Source organism: Saccostrea echinata, unplaced genomic scaffold, assembly GCF_033153115.1.
Source record: "Saccostrea echinata isolate AGI-Se365-2 ecotype Australia unplaced genomic scaffold, CSIRO_AGI_Sech_v1 ptg000028l, whole genome shotgun sequence".
Taxonomy (NCBI): Eukaryota; Metazoa; Mollusca; class Bivalvia; order Ostreida; family Ostreidae; genus Saccostrea; species Saccostrea echinata.
In genome coordinates, this window is record NW_026889777.1 from 17,539,830 (window position 1) to 17,559,523 (window position 19,694).

General features: G+C 34.4%; 1 protein-coding gene across 1 annotated transcript; it reads right to left on the reverse strand.

The window, feature by feature from the left end:
* Positions 1-860: 860 nt before the first annotated feature.
* LOC133193588 (uncharacterized) lies at positions 861-6,293 on the reverse strand. Its single transcript, XM_061329548.1, has 7 exons — positions 6,286-6,293; positions 5,228-5,369; positions 2,464-2,664; positions 2,254-2,299; positions 1,424-1,541; positions 1,218-1,311; positions 861-891 (listed from the first exon to the last, which is right to left on the reverse strand). Exons 1-6 carry the CDS (start codon positions 6,291-6,293, stop codon positions 1,287-1,289), a joined length of 540 nt encoding a protein of 179 aa, XP_061185532.1. The 3' UTR covers positions 861-891; positions 1,218-1,286.
* Positions 6,294-19,694: the final 13,401 nt, after the last annotated feature.

Sequence of the window (19,694 nt, forward strand, 5' to 3'; positions counted from 1 at the left end):
CTTCCATATAAATATGACTAATCATGGCTTTGCTGTTCTTAAGAAGAAGATTTTTAAAGATATTTTCCTATACTTCTATGTAAAACTTTGAACCCCCATTGTGGTCCCACCCTACCCCCGGGGGGTCATGATTTGAACAAACTTGAATCTACACTACCTGAGGATGCTTTCAAATAAATATGACCAATCATGACCTTGCTGTTCTTAAGAAGAAGATTTTTAAAGATATTTTCCTATATATTTCTATGTAAACTTTGATCCCCCATTGCAGCCCCACCCTACCCCCAGGAGTCATGATTTGAACAAAGTTGAATCTATACTACCTGAGGATGTTTCCATATGTTTCATCTTTCCTGGCCCAGTGGTTCTTGAGAAGAAGATTTTTAAATGATGCAATTATTTTTTCACTAACTCCTAATTATCTCCCCTTGAAAGAGGGCGTGGCCCTTCATTTGAACAATTTTGAATCCACTTCACCCAAGGATGCTTTGTAGCAAGTTTGGTTGAATTTGGCCAAGTGGTTCTTGAGAAGAAGTCAAAAATGTGAAAAGTTTGCAGACAGACAGACAGGCAGATGGACGCCAGACAAAATGTGATGAGGAAAGCTCACTTGACCCTTCAGCTCAGGTGAGCTAAAAACTGTTTGATATGGAGATACTATTGACTGGACATTGATCTTCACGCATGCTCATCTTAACATGCTTCAGAAATTCATTTCAATATTTATTATTCTATCTAATTCTTACATTAAAGCTAAATAGCTATCACCAGCACTTTTTCAGGATTTAAAAATACATTCAATATCAGAACAGTCACAATTTTATAATGTTTTCATGACTGTGAAAAATAATTATCACTCATCTTCTTCCTATTTGTCTCTGACACCGTTTCCTGTTAAAAAACAAAATAAAAACTTGACATCTTTGTATATATGCACAGTACTTCGTTACCATTTCATTATATGATCTCAATCAAATATATGTACTTTCTAAAAATTTACATAAATAAGCTCTTTTAATGTTTTAATTCAAGCTGGTTACATTACATGTATGTATACAAAGGAAAATTAATAGTCAGTTAATTAATTATCATTACACTAAAGAAAAAAGAATACTTGTTATTCTAGGCATAGACTTAATAATGAGTCACCTCTTCTTTTATTTTTTTGTATCTCATCTGTTTTTTTTGTTTTTTTTGTTTTTTTTTTTGTTACTAACCAGTAACTAAATGGGTACAGGATGGGTCAAAATCTTGTCCATCCAACATTTTGCCACCAAGGCTCTCTACTAAAACTCTGTAGTCATCTCTTTCCTTCAAAGAGTGAAAATGCAATATAAACACCTGTAAGTTTTAACATTCCTAACAAATTTGCAACTTGTCAACCTGCACTTTTTTCAAAAATAGTAAACAAATAGAAACATACTTCTTCAGATAAGCATGACAACATGAAGATGGGTGGGGTCGATTTTGCCTCTCCAATGCCTTCTCCTCCTCTAAATTCACAGGAGAGGGGACAGTCTGGTCAGATTGTTTACGGAAAGCTGCATATAAGAAAAGAGAACCTGACTCCCAAAAGATATTCACTCTGATCATCTATACTACGGATTCCAATAACACATCATAGAAGTAAGACTGTGCATTTATCACAACACTGGCCAGGGATTAAGTTGTAATATTTTGTTCATACACAAAGACGTATTTCAGGTTTTGGTCACTGAATGTTATTTCTCTTACTAATATAAAAAGTTTTTTAAATCACAATATAATTATCTGCACGGTAAATTATGCCTTTTGTGTATATTTTGTAATAATTGATGCAAAGTTTGAACCTACTCTATTTTTTCAAACTCTTCTGATGCAGTTTTATCCCCCCCCCCCCCCATCATACACTTCTTGTTAATGTTAAATTTTATTTAGCAGTGCCTACAATAATTTTCCTCTGTGAAATACATTTTAGATGTATGCCCTTGCTATAGCTGACTTACAAGTACCCTCTGTGAATCTCTGATTGTTTATTTGATTATGCAAAATTAATTACTGTAAAACAACTTTTATTCGCGTGCGAGAAATATTCGTGAGTTTCGCGACCTTCTCTAACTCGCGAATATTAATCGCCGCGAACCATTTATTTTGCTTTGTATTTGTTGAGAATGTTTCCTCAGTCGCAAAAATTAATCATCGCAGATTGATTTCAAACTGACGAATCGCGAATAAAAGTTGACGCGAATAATAGATGGTTTACAGTATTCATACCAACAGCGGGTTCCCGGGCTGGGAAGAGTCTTCTTACTGGCTCATTCTACAAAACAAAACATGAAAACTCAGATAATATTCTGAACTAAAAAAAAATCAGAGATTATTTAATTAATTTGCATTTAAAGATCAGTCTTTAACATTGGTATTACTGGATGAATCTGCAGTATTTTCATGATACATAATTCATACAAGAAAACTTGATTTTACCTCAGGAAGTTGAGGTATTAGTTTCTCCTTCTCCTGAACATCTGAGAACTGGGTGTCCATCATCTCCTCTAAGTTGTTGAGGTCCTGATTGGGACTGCATGCCCTCTGTAGTCTGTGGGTCAATCTCTCCTGTTCTAGCCTCCCATGGACAGTCTGGGAGGATTCAGGGAGGGAACTCTCCTTTACTGGAGCCTCTGTCTTCTAGTTCATGCAAGTATTTAGAAAAGAAGAATTTACAGGGGTGTAGATAGGACTTTGATGAAGTATAGGCACCAATTACCCTGTAAACAGCGATCGAGGGGTCTGGGGGCCACCCAAGACCCCCAGTGGCTCCAGGACAGCGTCCTGGTAGGGGGTTCAGGAGGGGGGGGGGGGGCAAAGCCCCCCAACCAAAAATGGATTTCACAATTTTAGACCCCTGCGTGTCAATTCCTGGGCGTTTAAAATACAAAATTCTGAGTCTCTTTAAAATGAAATTTCAAATGAAGTAGAAAATCTTTTAAAAAAAATGCAATCCAACTTTTTTTTTATCAGAGGTCTTTATAGTTAAAGTTAGGAGAGTTTTTTTTACCGGCGTAATCAAATCTACAACACGAAGAAGAAATTTATTTAAAAAGTATTAAAAAAATTATCAGACAAATCAATGTTTTACAATAAATAATGAGCCAATAAAAGCTTTTTCTCAGAAAAGGCTAGTCTACTCACAAAGAAGAGGTAAATTTGGGTAGACAGCCTTAAAATGTTAATTGCTGTTAATTCAAATAAATTATGTAAAAAGACAATTAATACCATACATAACATATTTTGATAGTGTCAGGGGAGTTTAAGGTAAGGTTTGCAACCCCCTCCAAATTTTATTGTTTAAAAATTGTACATATGCCATATATCTATTTACTTGGGAAGAATAGCTTCATTATTTAACACGATTTCAACAGATATTGCCCGTCCCGTTTTTTGAGTAAAAGACGCCAAATTTGAGGTATTTGACGTTTTACATGTAAAGTTATTTTCTATGAAAAAATTGATATATTTTATAAACTATCATTTTAAAATAATTAAAACGGCATAAATCATCATATTTTATGCTTAATTTATCTTAATTTTTTATTTCTGTTATTTAAAATTTAAAAATTTGGGTAAAAAAGAGGATTTTTCAATTTTCTCTAATAAAGTGAAACCGTTGCCATGGCAACCGACAAGTTAAAATCACCATTTTCTATATTTACCGATTCCACAAAAATCCAAGAAATTGTTAATTGGATTATTTTCATTACAATGAACTAAAAAAATATGTATGTCCCCAACACCGTTTCCATGGAAACAGAGACTATATAACGGGTTTTGTATACAAAAATCAGACTTTTTCTGCATTTTTTAAAGTAGACATTGATAAAATTTTGAAAGGCATACTCGTCAAGCAAAATTTTTTATTAGATTGTTTTTTGCCAGAAAATTTATCACAATAACAAACATTCAATGCTAGTAAAAAATCAGTTCATGGAAAGACTCTTGGTATACATGTCCTACTTAAAGCACCTTTACAATATACTATTGATGAAATAGTCAGTGGAATTATGTTTCGACGCATTTTAGAAATACGTGTATGAAATTTATAAACATGATTGAGGTGTATACATCTACATGTATTTGTTCATCGTGGTTTCTTATTATGCTGCTGTTGGAAAACCAGTTTTAGTAAACCAATAAAAGCTTTTTTGACCTCATGTTGATTTAATCATTCCAAAGATTTCAACTAGTACATGTATTAATTTCTGGACATCCTTAGCTAATGTCTTTACTTATCTATGACCAGTGAGGCTAAGTTACATGCTATCATTTGAGTGAAATGTTGTAGGCATTGTATCTAGGTAGCTGCTATCTTAAAACAGTAAGTTAACATATATCTACATACATGCATCAATCATTTTATTAGTCTGTTTATTTGTTTGTTTAATATCTATTCAAGAATTTTTCACTCATATTGAGACGCCACCACTTACCAGTGGAGAGCTACAAATTTAGACCCGTACTCGACACTTATGGCCTTTGAGCAGTGAGGGATCTTTTTCGTGCCTGCAAATACTGTGATACAGGACTTTGGTTTATATGGTCTCATCCAAAGAACCGGTCTCCAATTCCCGCAGTGGGATAAAAACCCACAATGCAAGGATCAACTCCTTACTCCGTGATTCTAGAGCAAACGCTCTAACCACTGCACCATGAGGGTGACTTTGATCAGTCCCAGATTCTTGATAAATGCAGCTGTATGTAAGAAGAAAAAAACATTGGATTCCAAGTTACAAATTCATATTTTAATGATTTTACAGTGCAAGTACTTCAGATTTCAGTCAAATTGTAAAATTCTGCAAAGTTGAATATTGGACAAGAATAGGGAAAAAAAATAACAATGCCATAATGACACAGATATTCTGTCCATCATCTATGGATATTTTGCTACAACAATTTACATGAAATTTTACAAACACTTTTTGAATGGTACATAGAAACTTGTCATTAAAGCAGACATATGCCACATTCAATTAATACCTATGTTGCATACATTCATTTTACTGAATATAAGTTCAAAGATGGAGAAGCAAATTGTACTGTAATCATCTCAGACTCTTATTTTTTCTAAATATAAGGAAAACAGCTTGTAGATAGAATGTTAATGTGCAATCATTGTTTCCATGGATAACATTTATTGGGTAATCATTCTCCTCCAAATCCTGGGCCACTGGTATTGGAATATCAGGTTCCATACTTTGCTTGATCCATCCAACTTTCTTGAACATTCACTCAGGAGCTGGAATATAATGGTCTTTACTATAATAGATGGCACAGATCTTCTAAGCAAGAACTGAAGTACTTTTTCTGATTCTTTTCCAATCAATGATCCATAATATCTGAAATTATGTGTTCATTTTCATATAATGAAAGGAATGAAAAAAACCCAGATGAAACGAATGAATTTCCAACATACTCACTTTATAACTAATAATTATCAGGTTCTATTATAAAAATTAATGTATACATTTCTATAGATTGAATTAGATGAATGCAATCATATAAGCTTGATGAGTGAATTTTCTAAAACACACCCTAAGATTATTCATAAATAGTCATGCATAATCTGGATCTCTTTTTATTAGGGCCCCGCTCTGCGGGTGCCCTATAGTAATCAGTTTGTCCGTCCGTCCGTCTGTCCGTCCGAGATCTCTTGTTCGGAGCATATCTTCTCTCTCCTTGGCCCAGTCTGGCTCATACTTCACCCACAGAGTGTCTTTGGGTAAAGGGTGTGCAGTGACCTTGAACCATGTTTCTAGGCCTAAGGTCAAGGTCATAGCAGAATTATATGAAAAATCCTTGTCCGGAGCATATCTTCTCTCCTCTTGGTCCAATTTGACTCATACTTCACTCACAGAGTGCCACTGGTCAATGGATGTGCATGACCTTGAACGAAGTTTTTAGGTCAAGGGTCAAGGTCAAAAATAGCCTCTCTGTTTAAAAATCTTTGTTTGATGCATAATTTCTTTCCCTTAAGTCCAGTCAGCCTCAAACCTCACCAATTGACTTAGGGTACGGATCATTTGTGATTTTCCTTCCATATTTCTGCTAGAGGATATGCAACAATTTTCATGAGGATATGCAGCATTCGTGATTTTTGTGCCGTTTTTTGATGGAAGGTGTTGAGCACTCGTGATTTTCGTGCTATTTTTTATTATAACGAGGATAACATAGAAGCCTTTAAGACTCAAACAACACACTCTTAGTAGTACACAAATGTTCCTCTTCAAAATAAACCCTTTTCAGCTACCTTACATTTCCATGTTCATTGCTGAAAGCGGGGCCCTTTGAGATGGCCACCATCTCAATGATATCTAGTTAAAAAATGAGATGCATGTACTAATAAATGTAGAACTTCATTTACAGAAAGTATTCCCAGGCCCTCATTAAAACCATTCAATCTAAATTAAATCTATCCATATGCGCCCCCAACCCCCCATAATTTTGCCGATATATAGAATACTAAAGAAAACATAGCTATTATATGCTTGTGCCCCCTCAATAACGTCTGATGACTTTTTTTTTTTGTTTGTCAAGGATTTTTTTAATTATTGGTAGTGCCCATCTAAAATGAAAATGTTTGGGTTTCCTGGTCCCCCCCCCCCTCCCCAAACTGAAATTGCTTCCTACGGGCCTGATCCACATTATTCTTATGAATCACTTGGTGAGGAAAACATAAATACAAACTGTACTTTAGAAAAGCTCACCTGTATTATGTCGTAATTCCAACCTGTGACAGCTGTCTCTATAAGCCCCCATCAAAGGTTACTTCAAACTGCGGAAAAAAAAATATCAATAAAATTAAATTTATAAAAAAAAAAAACAAAACTTATATTCACATGTATCAACTAAACATGTATTTATTTTGAGAGAACCAAAATTTACCTCTGTCAGAGTAGGACAATCAACTGAGCTTAGCAATCAGTAAAGCTTAAACAATACTGGAACATATATAGCCAGTGCATAGAAGTAAAATAGGAAAAGTACCGTAAACCAACTTTTTTTATTCGCATCATCTTTTATTCACAATTCGTCAGTTTGAAATCAATCTGCGGCGATTATTTATCGCGACAAACATTCTCTACAAATACAAAGCAAAATAAATGGTTTGCGCTGAGAAATATTAGTGAATTAAAATATGTCGCGAAACTCACATGCAAATAAAAGTTGGTTTACAGTATTGAAAAAGTCTTGATACGGAGTCCTAGACTTTATGACTTTTACTTTAAATCCCCCTCTTTTTAACCTCTCTTTAACCTTTTTAACCTAATTCCTTTTTGAGATATCATATCAAAGTTTATGATAAAATAATTAAAATTCATACTAAAATCTGTCTTGGGAGAAAATCCATGTGCAGCACATTTAATATCACTTTGTATGTTTTGACTAAAAGACTTAGAACATTTATTTGTTTACTGCATTCAAGATTGAATTTGATATTTTTTTTAAATGGATTTGGGCTCCAGGCCTTTTTTTTTTTTTTATTGAGAACTAATTTTCAGTGAGAAATACACTAGATCTGAATAAGTGTCAATCAATAATTTAAACTATTTCATAAAAGAAAATGATGAAAATGGTTTCCTGATTGTATTAAAAAATGAGAGAGAGGGAGGGAGAGAGAGATTTTTAAAAAAGTTGGATGACAACTTTTTCTGCATTGCAGGGTTTTAGTCACATGTAACTAATCCGAGATTCGCTGCACATGTCATACTGCCTGTAGTAGAGTGTAACATTGAAAATTTTCACCCAAGAAAACCATTGTCAACCGAGGCGCATGATATAGACAGATAAAAGCAGGGGTTAGAGTCAGAGGAATCTCGGATTAACGTGCACCCTGATCTGTTCATTCATTATTACTGTTTATATCCGTTTAGGTAGCTGACAGTTTTCCGTAATTCGAAGTCGTAGTACCGATTATGAACTACAAATACTTAAAAATTAACAGTTTAATAATTACCTGTCTGATGCAACTATATCAAACTGTCAAATGCTCCGTGATTTCACTTCCCTGTTCGGAGTGTATAGAGCATGTAGAGAGTAACAGGATGCTCCCACATCTATTCTTTCATTCGTTCATGATGTCATTTAACATGTTTAAGTGAAGTGGTGAAGTGCATGATTTACAATACATCTGATTCTTTGCTCCTGCTGACTTGAAACTTGCACAGTTCCGTATTGAAAATAAACTTACTAGTCCTCTTTTATTGGGTCATCAATCGTGCATCACGCTAAACGTCTTTCATATGTCCGATAAATTCTTCCGAGATTCCAGCACTTTAAATTGTTATACGATTTTCTACTGGAAATGTCCTTTGTTCCCATCATCATGTTCCTGGTTTGACAGACGAAATTCATTAGCGATTGAATGCTTAGTATCGCTGGTTTAAATTCCGCCGGTTTCAAACGCTTAAGTGAATTATAAGAGTTATCTCCCTGTAATCGCAAACCTTACCTTAATATCTATTATTAATTTCACGTGCATGTAGAAATTTTAAAGACATTTTATAAGGAGTCCTACAGTGAGGCAGAGAGTAACTATTGCAGGTTATTATTACCATGCACAGTTTGGTGGTCATTTATATATTCATGATCTCTTTCAATGGTCAAAATGATATTTAGTCGTTTTTATAAAAAAAATTTCTGAAAAAATTATGTGTAGGCACGTGCCTCAAGTGCCTAATGGCAGCTACGCCACTGATTTCAGAATCAGTATGCTGACAAGTAAAGCAATTTCATAAGAAACTGTATTTTAAGGACACGAAACAAAAAAATTGGATGCATAGAGCTTTAAGTTTTTGTAGTTATTTTGGTTGCAAATGATGCATACATGTACGAGGGGTGATCAATAAGTTCGCTAACTAATTGAATTACTTCCATTAAAGAAGAAAATTAGGTTTCAGCATGTATTATTTTTTAAAGAAGTCCCCTCCAGTTTCTAACGCACATCTGCCAATGTTTTGTTCCAAACGCGAAACACGTGGTCCAGGCGGTCATGTGACATGCTCATTAGCATTCTGTTCTTAGCAGCTAGAAGATTTTTCCAAGTCTTATAATTAATACTAGTATGCAGGTTATTTTTTATAACTAGAATAGTCCATTTGTCACAAATGACCTAATCTCTGCAATATGATGGGTGGATAAGAATATCTTTCACCAGAAATTGAGCATGGTGACCATCACAACCCAACACCTCTGTTTTAGATGCGTCATTTTTTAAATGTGAATCAAGTATAGGCACATTCTCTTTATCATATCTGATATGTTTAAAGTCTAAAGTAAATGATATTTTAGGGACTTAATAATTATTTTATTGTTAAGATATTCAACTATTTTTCTAACTGTATGTTAGCAATCTTTCATGTAACAGATTGCTCAACTAAGGACACATCTCTTTCCCAGCATACTTTCAATGGGCACCAGAACAAACATTATTTTTAACCATCTCCCTTCCATTACTAAACGATCAATCCAATTAATGATTGAAATTCTGGAAGTCTTTTGTCTTCATAAACACTGTACAAATTATTATATATGCCACTGCAAAGGAATTTCCAAGATTGACGCTAATCTTTACAGCCGTTCCTTCCTCAAGTAAGACATTTTTATAAGTCACAAGTGACCTACATTGAGGTCATTTTCACATTGTGATGTCATAAACATGGACCAAACATTACGTAACATCTGCTATTTATAGAACGTGTTCATGACTATCTGTGTGTCAGTTTTTTTTTATCTGAATTGTGGTTTTGTAAATATAAAGATAGTTCGCGAACTTTTTGATCAACCCTCGTATAATTATGTATACATGTAAATCAAATCTCTAAAATATGAAGAAATTGTAGACTTTTTATGGAGTTTAAATTTCTTCCTTTTTGTCATTACCCTTATAAATCTATATGATTTTTTTTAAATCAATTTATAGGACATTACCCTCTGGTTGGTCAGTTTGGTGTCTTCATGGCAGCCATGTTTTCTTTCCGACTCCCTGGAAGTTCTGTGTCTCTCCCACCCCTGAGAGATCCTCCCCTATCCCCTCTCCTTCTTCCTCCGGGTGCATCCACCTCTACCATCAATAGGTCAGGAGGAGCATTCACTGATTTGTCGCATTCCTGCTGAATGTTAGTGATGGACGTCTGAACACTTGTAACACCTGTATTGTAATTAAAACGATATACATGTTATTTCTGCTTCAAATATACATGTAAATGTATACTGTATATATACATATAGTAAGCTCACCTCTTAGAGATGGCTGGAATGTTCCATTTTTTTTGCTGCCTGATTAAAAAAAACTTCTTTCTTGACAATCAGGTGAGTGCTGGGTTTACTTATTTTTTCGCTGGCTTTAAGAGCAAAATGGAACAAAAAATCTTGAAATCTATAAAAAAAAAGTAGGCACATTAACTCATTTGAAAAGAACTGCATGTATATGTTATTTGTAGGTTTTATATAAGTTTTCTGCTTTTACATTTAATGAGGATCATGTTTTTTTCAAAATGATATAGAACACACGTTTACTTCAATATCAATACAAAAAATGTACGTATACATTACAATAAAATCAGCACTTACTCAGCACCCAGGAGTTCAGAGATACGCCTCAGACAACCTCTCTCTATCGCAACAAAACCACTACAAATGGATTAACACATTCAAATCATAAAAACAGCATTTGTTTTCAAACCCAATGGGAATGGTTCTGACACCAATTCAATTGGGAAAGATATAGTATCAAAATAGAAGAAATTGGGAATTTTCTATATTAACGAATGATGTTTATATTACACTATTCTAATTAAACTCTTAATTATTAATACATGTTTTAAAGAATATAAACAAGTATTCCTTGTTTTACATATTAATGTCTCTTGTACTCATATTTTCAAGCTTTCATTAGTTGTCAATGGTGATAAACACGAGGCCGTCTACAACACGTCTCACTATTACAAATGATCCCTTCTTCTGATTTAAGAAGAAGTAAAAAATTTCCGTTCTAATATGCAATTTTCAGTCTCAAAATTTGGAAAAATCAATATTTTTTGGCATTGGAAATGGTTCTGTTTATCGGATTTTAATTCAATAACTCCATTACAAGGGACAAAATCATTAAGCTTATCAAATTACAAGATTTTTAAGTGATTAACTACAGAAGGGGTCTCAGAACTAACCAGGCACTTACCTGACAGAGACAACACAGCCTGAGAGAGGGGCATCATCCATCTTAATATCCATAGGAGAAAACAACACATTACTGCTCACAGGCAATAGCTGGTCTTGTTTCAAACATATTTGCTGGATTGATAAACCAAAAATGATCACAATTGAAATTTCATTCATATTTTAATTATCAACACAGAGAAAATTATAATGACATATTTAGTAATGTTAGCATGCTAGCACAGAATAGCATAACTATCTGATGTGTTTAAAAAAAAAAACAAGATTATGGTGAAATTATTTGGTAGTACAACTATATAGAGATATGAAAATGATACTGATTGAATTTCCAATTCAGTTTACAAAATTCATATCAATCATTTTTAACTTTCATTTTTAAATGCAAATTAAAAAAATTTCTTAATCTTAGCAGAAATAAAATTTTCTGAATACAAGAGGCCCAAGGGCCTTAATGGTCACCTGAGTATAATACAACACTGTAAAGAATCCATGGAAGTATAAAACAAAATTAAATGATAGACGAAGCAATGTTGCCCATTGGCAAGAATTTCAAACATAGGTAATCAAAGATTACGAAGCTCACCTCGACGAATGTTATCTGTAAGTAATTAAGGCAAATCTCACATCATATTTTTTTCTAGTTAGTGTACATCCCAAGATCAATATCTAGCAAGTTTGGTTTAAGTAGGACTTATATTTACTTGGGAAAAGACCTGCTCAAAAAACTTGTAAACTGTTTACTAATCAAGAAATTTTGGTCAGTTCCAACATCCAAAGCAAGTCTGGAAGTTTTCATCCTTAGATGCACCATCTATGCAAGTATAATCATAACAGGCCATAATATGATATAGCTACTCCAAAAAAATTACCCTGGTCACTCCTCTAGAAAATGAAGGTCAGATTCAGAATACAAAGCAAGTCTGGAAGTGTCCATTCCTAGATACATCATCCATGCTAATTTGGTTAAAATATGGCTAAAATTCACTCATGTGGAAAATCTAGGCCCGATCTACTATCCGAACAGGTCGGTTAGTGTACATCCCTAGATGCATCATCCACTGAAGTTTGGTCCAGGTGGGGCTTATAGTTACTTGCAAATGGACTTGTTCCAAAATCTTTACCTAATCACTTATCTGGAAAATCTAGGTCAGATCCAGCATCTGAAGCAAGTATGGTAGTGAACATCCCTATATGCATCATCCATCAAGTTTAGTCCAGGTTGGGCTTATAGTTACTTGGTAATGGACCTGCTCCAAAAACTTTAACCTGGTCACTCATTGGGAAAGCTAGGTCAGATTCAGCATCTGAAGCAAGTGTGGTAGTGTCCATCCCTATATGCATCATCCATCAAGTTTAGTCCAGTTAGGGCTTATAGTTCCTTAGGAATGGACCTGCTCCAAAAACTTTGACCTGGTCACTCATTGGAAAATCTAGGTCAGTTTCAGCATCTGAAGCAAGTGTGGTAGTGTCCATCCCTAGATGCATCATCTAGGCAAGTTTGGTCCAGGTAGGGCTTAAAGTTACTTGGGAATGGACCTGCTCCAAAAACTTTAACCTGGTCACTCATCTGGAAATCTAGGTCAGATCCAGCATCTGAGGCAAGTGCAAGATGCATCATCCATGCAAGTTTGGTCCAGGTAGGGCTTATAGTTATTTGGGAATGGACTTGCTCCTAAAACTTTACCGGGACGCCGACGCAGGGGGTATAGCATAAGCTCATCTCGACTTCGTCGAGGTGAGCTAAAAAAAAAAACCGTTTGGGATTTTAAAAAAAAAAAAAATAGCCCGTTTGGGATATAATATACGGAAGCCCGTTGAGGCCAGTTCAGAGAAAGAAATATTTTTTATTGCGTTTAAACGCAATAATTATTGCGTTTAAATGCAAAACATTGCGTTTAATCGCAATAATTATTGCGTTTAAACGCAAAAGATTGCGATTAATCGCAATGTATATTGCGTTTAAACGCAAAACACTTTGCGTTTAATCGCAAAAGATTGCGATTAAACGCAATCTTTTGCGTTTAAACGCAATACTTTTGCGATTAAATGCAATACTTTTTGCGTTTAAACGCAATAATATTTTTGCGTTTAAACGCAATATCTTTTGCGTTTAAACGCAATAATTTTTGCGTTTAAACGCAATAGTTTTTGCGATTAAACGCAATACTTTTGCGATTAAACGCAATAGTATTGCGATTAAACGCAATAATTTTTGCGTTTAAACGCAATAATCTTTGCGTTTAAACGCAATAATCCTTCCTTACAAGGATTTGTTTTGCATTTAAACACAATGATACTGTAGTTTCAAAATCAAACATGAATTAGTCAAAGCTTATAATTACATGTACTAGGACCCGACACTTCAACTTTAAGAAGATCCGATTTGTTCTGTGTCTTTTTGCAAAATTTTCCAGTTTTTGAAAATTGTAATAAAACAATGGCATCCTAACAACCTGAATGTCTTAAATGTGTTAGAACCCAAAACTCTTAATGAAGTCTCTGATCAATTGCTTACGTGTATCATAACTTATAGAGAAAGTTTCAGTGGTATTAATAGCACTTGTCAATTTGATACATGTAGTACACATCGATCAATCTGTTTTCATTTGATTTTGATTTTGACCTCATATAAATCCATTACATATGTTCTTGTGTCTACTGTATGCAACCATAGGAAGGGTTATGAATGTACATTGAAGTCTAAATACTTCATCATGTTGTACGTAATTCCAACATTTCCTCCGTCCTTTCCAAAATCCCTTTATACATGATTTAAACTTGTGACTGCAACGTATGGGACAGTTTTTTTAGCAGAACAACTGACCGAAACTTCATTAAAAATGTAGAGAATAAGCTTAAGACATGTCTCGTTCTTAGGATTCCTTTGTTTTTACAACACGACATTTTTTTCTCCTCTATAAATTCTTATTAGTGATTTACCTTTCAGAGAGTGTTTGCTCGGAGAAATCTGATTCTATAAAGACAACACACAATTTCCTAATAAGTAAAAAGAGAAAGAAATAAAAGATATAAGTATGCATGGGTCCATTGTTCTCTGCAAGGTTTGATACAAATGACTGCCTTTAAACACAAAGATTATTGCCATTGAACTCAAAGATTTTTGCGTTTAAACGCAAAAAGTATTGCGTTTAAACGCAAAAGTATTGCGTTTAAACGCAAAAATTATTGCGATTAAATGCAAAAGTATTGCGTTTAATCGCAAAACTATTGCGTTTAATCGCAAAACTATTGCGTTTAATCGCAAAAGTATTGCGTTTAAACGCAAAAATTATTGCGATTAAACGCAAAAGTATTGCGTTTAATCACAAAAATTATTGCGTTTAAACGCAAAAATATCATTGCGATTAAACGCAAAAATTATTGCGTTTAATCGCAAAAGTATTGCGTTTAAACGCAAAAGATTGCATTTAATCGCAATCTTTTGCGATTAAACGCAAAGTGTTTTGCGTTTAAATGCAATATGCATTGCGATTAAACGCAATCTTTTGCGTTTTAACGCAATGATTATTGCGATTAAACGCAATGTTTTGCGATTAAACGCAATAATTATTGCGTTTAAACGCAATAAAAAATATTTCTCTCTCTGAATTGGCCTCAACGGGCTTCCGTAATAATATACCAAACGGGATATAAATTTACAGTGCAAAAAATGAAATTTTTTATTTTGGCTATAAATATCATAAATCCGCATCAGCATACTTATAAAGGAATAACTTTTGGCATACGAGTTTTTCTGCAACCCTACAGTTTGTTAGATTGATCCCCATGAAGTTTAGGAACTTCCGAGGGATCAATCTCCTTAACAGTGGGCATACAGAAAAACTTGTAAACCAAAAGTTATTCCTTTATAAGTATACTGATGCGGATTTATGATATTTATAGCCAAAATAAAAAATGTCATTTTTCGCACTGTAAATTTATATCCCGTTTGGGATATTATATCCCAAACGGGTTATTATATCCCATTTGGGCGATTGGTCTATTCAAGGGGGTAGTTCTGCATTCAATATAGTACAGTTCACATTTAACTGGGCAAGTTATAAAGTTGTAATTGATTAAATCTGAGTAAGAATAGCTTTCTATGAACCTATGAAAATTATATTTACCTTGTTCGGACAAAATGTCATTCACCAGGAGAATTCACGACCCGGCTTGTCTCTCACGAGCAAACCACAATTTCAGCTGATTTATAGAGTTATCGTTCTTTGCCTCCCCCACGTGGTCAGTAGAAATGCTAATAGGTGAACACTATATGCATGCATTTGACTGGCATTGTTCCAATTGTTAAGGAGTAAATGTGGAAGCGATTTTTCTTTAATTATTGTCGTGGAGTTCAATTTAAAGATTTGATACAGTAAAGAGAAAATGATATCATGTATTTACAGAGAATCTGACGTATTCATGGCCGTAGGAACCGGGGGGGGGGGGCGTGCCCCCCCCCCCACCACCACCATAATAATTTTGCCAATATATAGATTACTATAGTAAACATAGATATTATATGCTTGTGTCCCCTCAATAAAAACATCTAATGACTTTTTCTTTTTTTTTTCTTTTTTCTTTCTTTCTTTTTTTTTTTTTTTTTTGCTTGTCAGGAAATTTTGGGTAGTGCCCCCTCAACTGAAAATGTATGGCTGTGCCCCCCCCCCCCCCAAACCAAATTTGCTTCCTACGGGCTTGGTATTCACTGTTCAAATGATATTACGTGTATTGTAAATCCATATCAGTATGTCTCTGCAGACGCATGGCTTCCTTACCTAATAGAAATTATACTTGAAATGGCATGAAAAAATGATTTATTCTGCTACAGGTCTATCAAGTAACGCGTATAAACAAACAATAGATAAAAACATGAAGATATGGTTTATTCCGTTATAATTAAACAAGCATGAAAACATGAGATATAGCACTTTATTCCCTGAAAAATAATCATGAATTAATTCATGAAATAGGGTTTACATTACATATTGGAGTACCTTCATAAAATTTATTGCCTCATGCAAAAGGAAAAAAAATCTCGGAATAAACACTATATACATGTATATTCTTTCACATTTAGAATTTTACTCAGTATGGTTTGTAGTACAAATTGTACTGAAATTTAAATTGACAATATATGATGATTTAAAAAAAAAAAATATGACGGAATAAAGGCTAATTTCTTAAAATATATATTCTTTCAAAGGCAAGTATAAAATACCCCCCCCCCAAAAAAAAACATAACGTCAACCACGTCAAATATTATTCGCTCCAGATAATGTCCTATTTATATTAAGGGGCAGAGTTTTAAAACAATTACTAATTTTTAATACCTTTTTAAAAAAAATTATGCATGAGCGGATGGGGGGGGGGAGGGGGGTCCGGGCCCTCTGGAATTTGCCTAATTATTAAAAGTATATACTGAAGCAAATCAAAAAATGACTTTGGACCGCCCTTCCCCTAGAAAACGTGGACCCCACCCAACCACCACAACGAAATAGTTTTTTTTTTCACGTGAGTTAAATGGATTTTTTTTTAAAATTTGCTTGTCAAGAAATTTTCGGGGATTGATACGTTTGGGAAAGCAGGTTGGTTTCTGGTTTGATTTTTTTTTAACTCTGGGGGGGGGGGCGGGGGTTGTACCCCCTTTATTTCTTTGTTTTTTTTGAGAGAGAGATTTTCGGAAATATAAATATTTATACGTATTATATTTTGAATAAAATAATTAATTCAATATCTGCCCTTTCTGCTCGCTAGATAGTTTCCCGTAATTGCCTTCCTCCGCGTACCCTCAGAATCCTGTCACTTGCCCCGACCACCCAGAAGTAACTTTCAAGGTTTCACTTTGATATCATTGGAAATTCCGACGAACTTAAGCTATGCCATTTTTGGACCATCTTCTGAAGTAACTAACTTTAAGAAGTAAGCATTGTTACAACGCGAAATTTAATAACAACGCAAAATGTAATAAACCGGGATTATTGCATTCTGCGTTATTACATTTTGCGTCGAGATCAACGCAGAATGTAATAACGCAAAATATAATAACACGATTTTTGGATTATTACATTTTGCGTTATTACATTTTGCGTCGAGATCAACGCAAAATGTAATAACACGATTTTAGGATTAATACATTTTGCATTGTTACATTTTGTGTCGAGATTAAGCAAAATGCAACAACACAAAATGTAAAAACACACTTTTTGGTAAGTCATATTGAGAATAATTTTCAATTGAGTAGTGTATGAAGAAAATAAACGGAAAGAAAATAAAACAAAAGGAAAAATAAACGTATTTTAATTCTCACATTAGGTCTGATTTCATCATACATGTATATAGATTTATATTAGCCATTTAGAATCAGTTGATATTCAAATCATAGGTGTTGGAAATTAGAAACGTGCGTGTGCAAGCGTGTGTGTGTGTGGGGGGGGGATATTAAATCAGTGTATCAGTTTGCTTTTGCTTTTTAATAGGCACAAGCATGAAATTTAGAAAAGAAATCTATTTTTACTGGTAGGTGTAAATATAGCGGGGAGGGGGGTTCTTGACAAACAATTTAGATTTTATACTATTTTACAAATCATGTGCAAAAATAAAATTCTCTCTCTCTCTCTCTCTCTGAACCAGAGGAAACTGAGAGGCAGTTAAAAAAATGTCATGTTGTTTTGTAGAACAGCTGTAGAATGCATTGCATTCCCTCCTTGCTCCTCCCTCTTTTCCAAAGTAGAATATGTTCACTTGTACATGTTGTCACATGGCCGTAGGAACCGGGTGGGGAGGGGGGGGCACGGTTTTGCCGATATATAGATTACTATATAAAAGATAGCTACTTTATGCTTGTGCCCCCTCAAATGACAATAAAAAACGTCTGATGACCTTTTTTTTTGCTTGTCAAGGAATTTTGGGTAGTTGATATCCCCGCCAGTAAAAATGTACGGTCCCCCCCCCCCCCCCCAAAAAAATACTGAAATTGTTTCCAACAGGCTTGTGTCAACCATTACCAGTGATTTTGACAATACTTAGTCTAGCTTGTGGAGCATGATCGAGTAATTTTTGGCTTGTCAAAATATCCCCCTTCCCTAATATACCCCCTTCCAATGGCTATCACGGAGAAAATACTTTCCAATGGCCATTCTACCTATTCACACATTTTATGCACCAGTGACCTGGCGCGGGCTTTTGATCACGTGAGCTGGTACTCATCACTTCAGATTTCACTGAGCTATTGACGACATATTGGCGATTTTCAAAGCAACATTTGGCGATATTTCTACTGGATTTCACGGCGACTTGGACTACTACAGAGTTTTCCTGGAACCTTTATCAACTGTAGAAAAGTACTGTTTCTGCAGCAGCATAATTCAGCTGAGTTATAAGGGAACTAAGGTAAATATATTAGTTGGACATTTGCCTCCATTTCAAGTCATGATCAAGTCAGTGATCCAAGAGCAGCAGAGCTTTAGATATAATTATTTCAGGTACATGTAGTGTAAGTAACATGTATACAGTATTTATATAGATGTTGTCTTTGTTTCTGATGGTGGTCACTTTGTTGAATGGTCTGTCAGAGGAAATCAATGGGCCGTAGTTTAAAAGCTCAGAAAATAGTACCATAAACATGAAAAGTCTCTGTGGTTTATAGTGGGTTAAGATGCAAATACAAATAAAATTTTGTTAGTGTAAGCATTAGTGTGTATTACCCTGAATTGACCTGTGTTTCCATGGCTACAGTGGCCATTTTGATTATACCCATTGCATGCACAACTACACTTGGTGATTATTATCATGGTGGCTTGCTTATAACAGGTCCAGTACAAGGACTATTTCTACCTATGCAGCTATTAATAGCTGCGTAGGTATTTAAACCTACCCAAAGTTTACCCAAATTTAAACCTACTTTTTGCATTACTTGCATTTTGTGGCCAAACAGCGCAACATGGTGAGTACCAAATTTCTTATTACAGTCACACTGATGATGAATACAACAAAATTTTGGCCAAAAAATGATAACATCGTAAATTAACAATTTTGCATTAAAAGCTATGCAAAATTGTTAATTTATGAAGTAATCATTTTTTGGTCAAAATTTTGTTTCAAGTCCAATTAGTGCTACCTTTATCTAGTACAAACCAGTAGAGCTACAGTCTCGTCAGAAATTTCTGGTCCTTTTATGTATCAACAGTAGTGGGTTTTTGTCCATATCCTATTAAGATGCACACTGTGTATGATTCACAATTAGCAGCTTTTTATTCATTAATTTTCCTCTTGAAATAAAAATGTTGAAAATGTTTTAAAAAAAAACATTTTTTATATTTCTATATGCCCCCCACCATAAAATGGCGGGGGGCATATAGTGTTTCTGTCATTCTGTCATCATTCACTTTCCGTTCATTATCTCTGCAACAGTTGCAGTATGTATAAGGTTGAAATTGCATGTGCAGATATTTTACCAGAAAATACAGGTCAACTTAAAACTAAAT

Coding starts and splice junctions, on each gene's coding strand:
- LOC133193588 (XM_061329548.1), bottom strand. Junction 1,542..2,253: donor AGCCCGGGAACCCGCTGTTG/GTATGAATACTG, acceptor TCTTATATGCAG/CTTTCCGTAAACAATCTGAC. Junction 1,312..1,423: donor TGTCATGCTTATCTGAAGAA/GTATGTTTCTAT, acceptor CACTCTTTGAAG/GAAAGAGATGACTACAGAGT.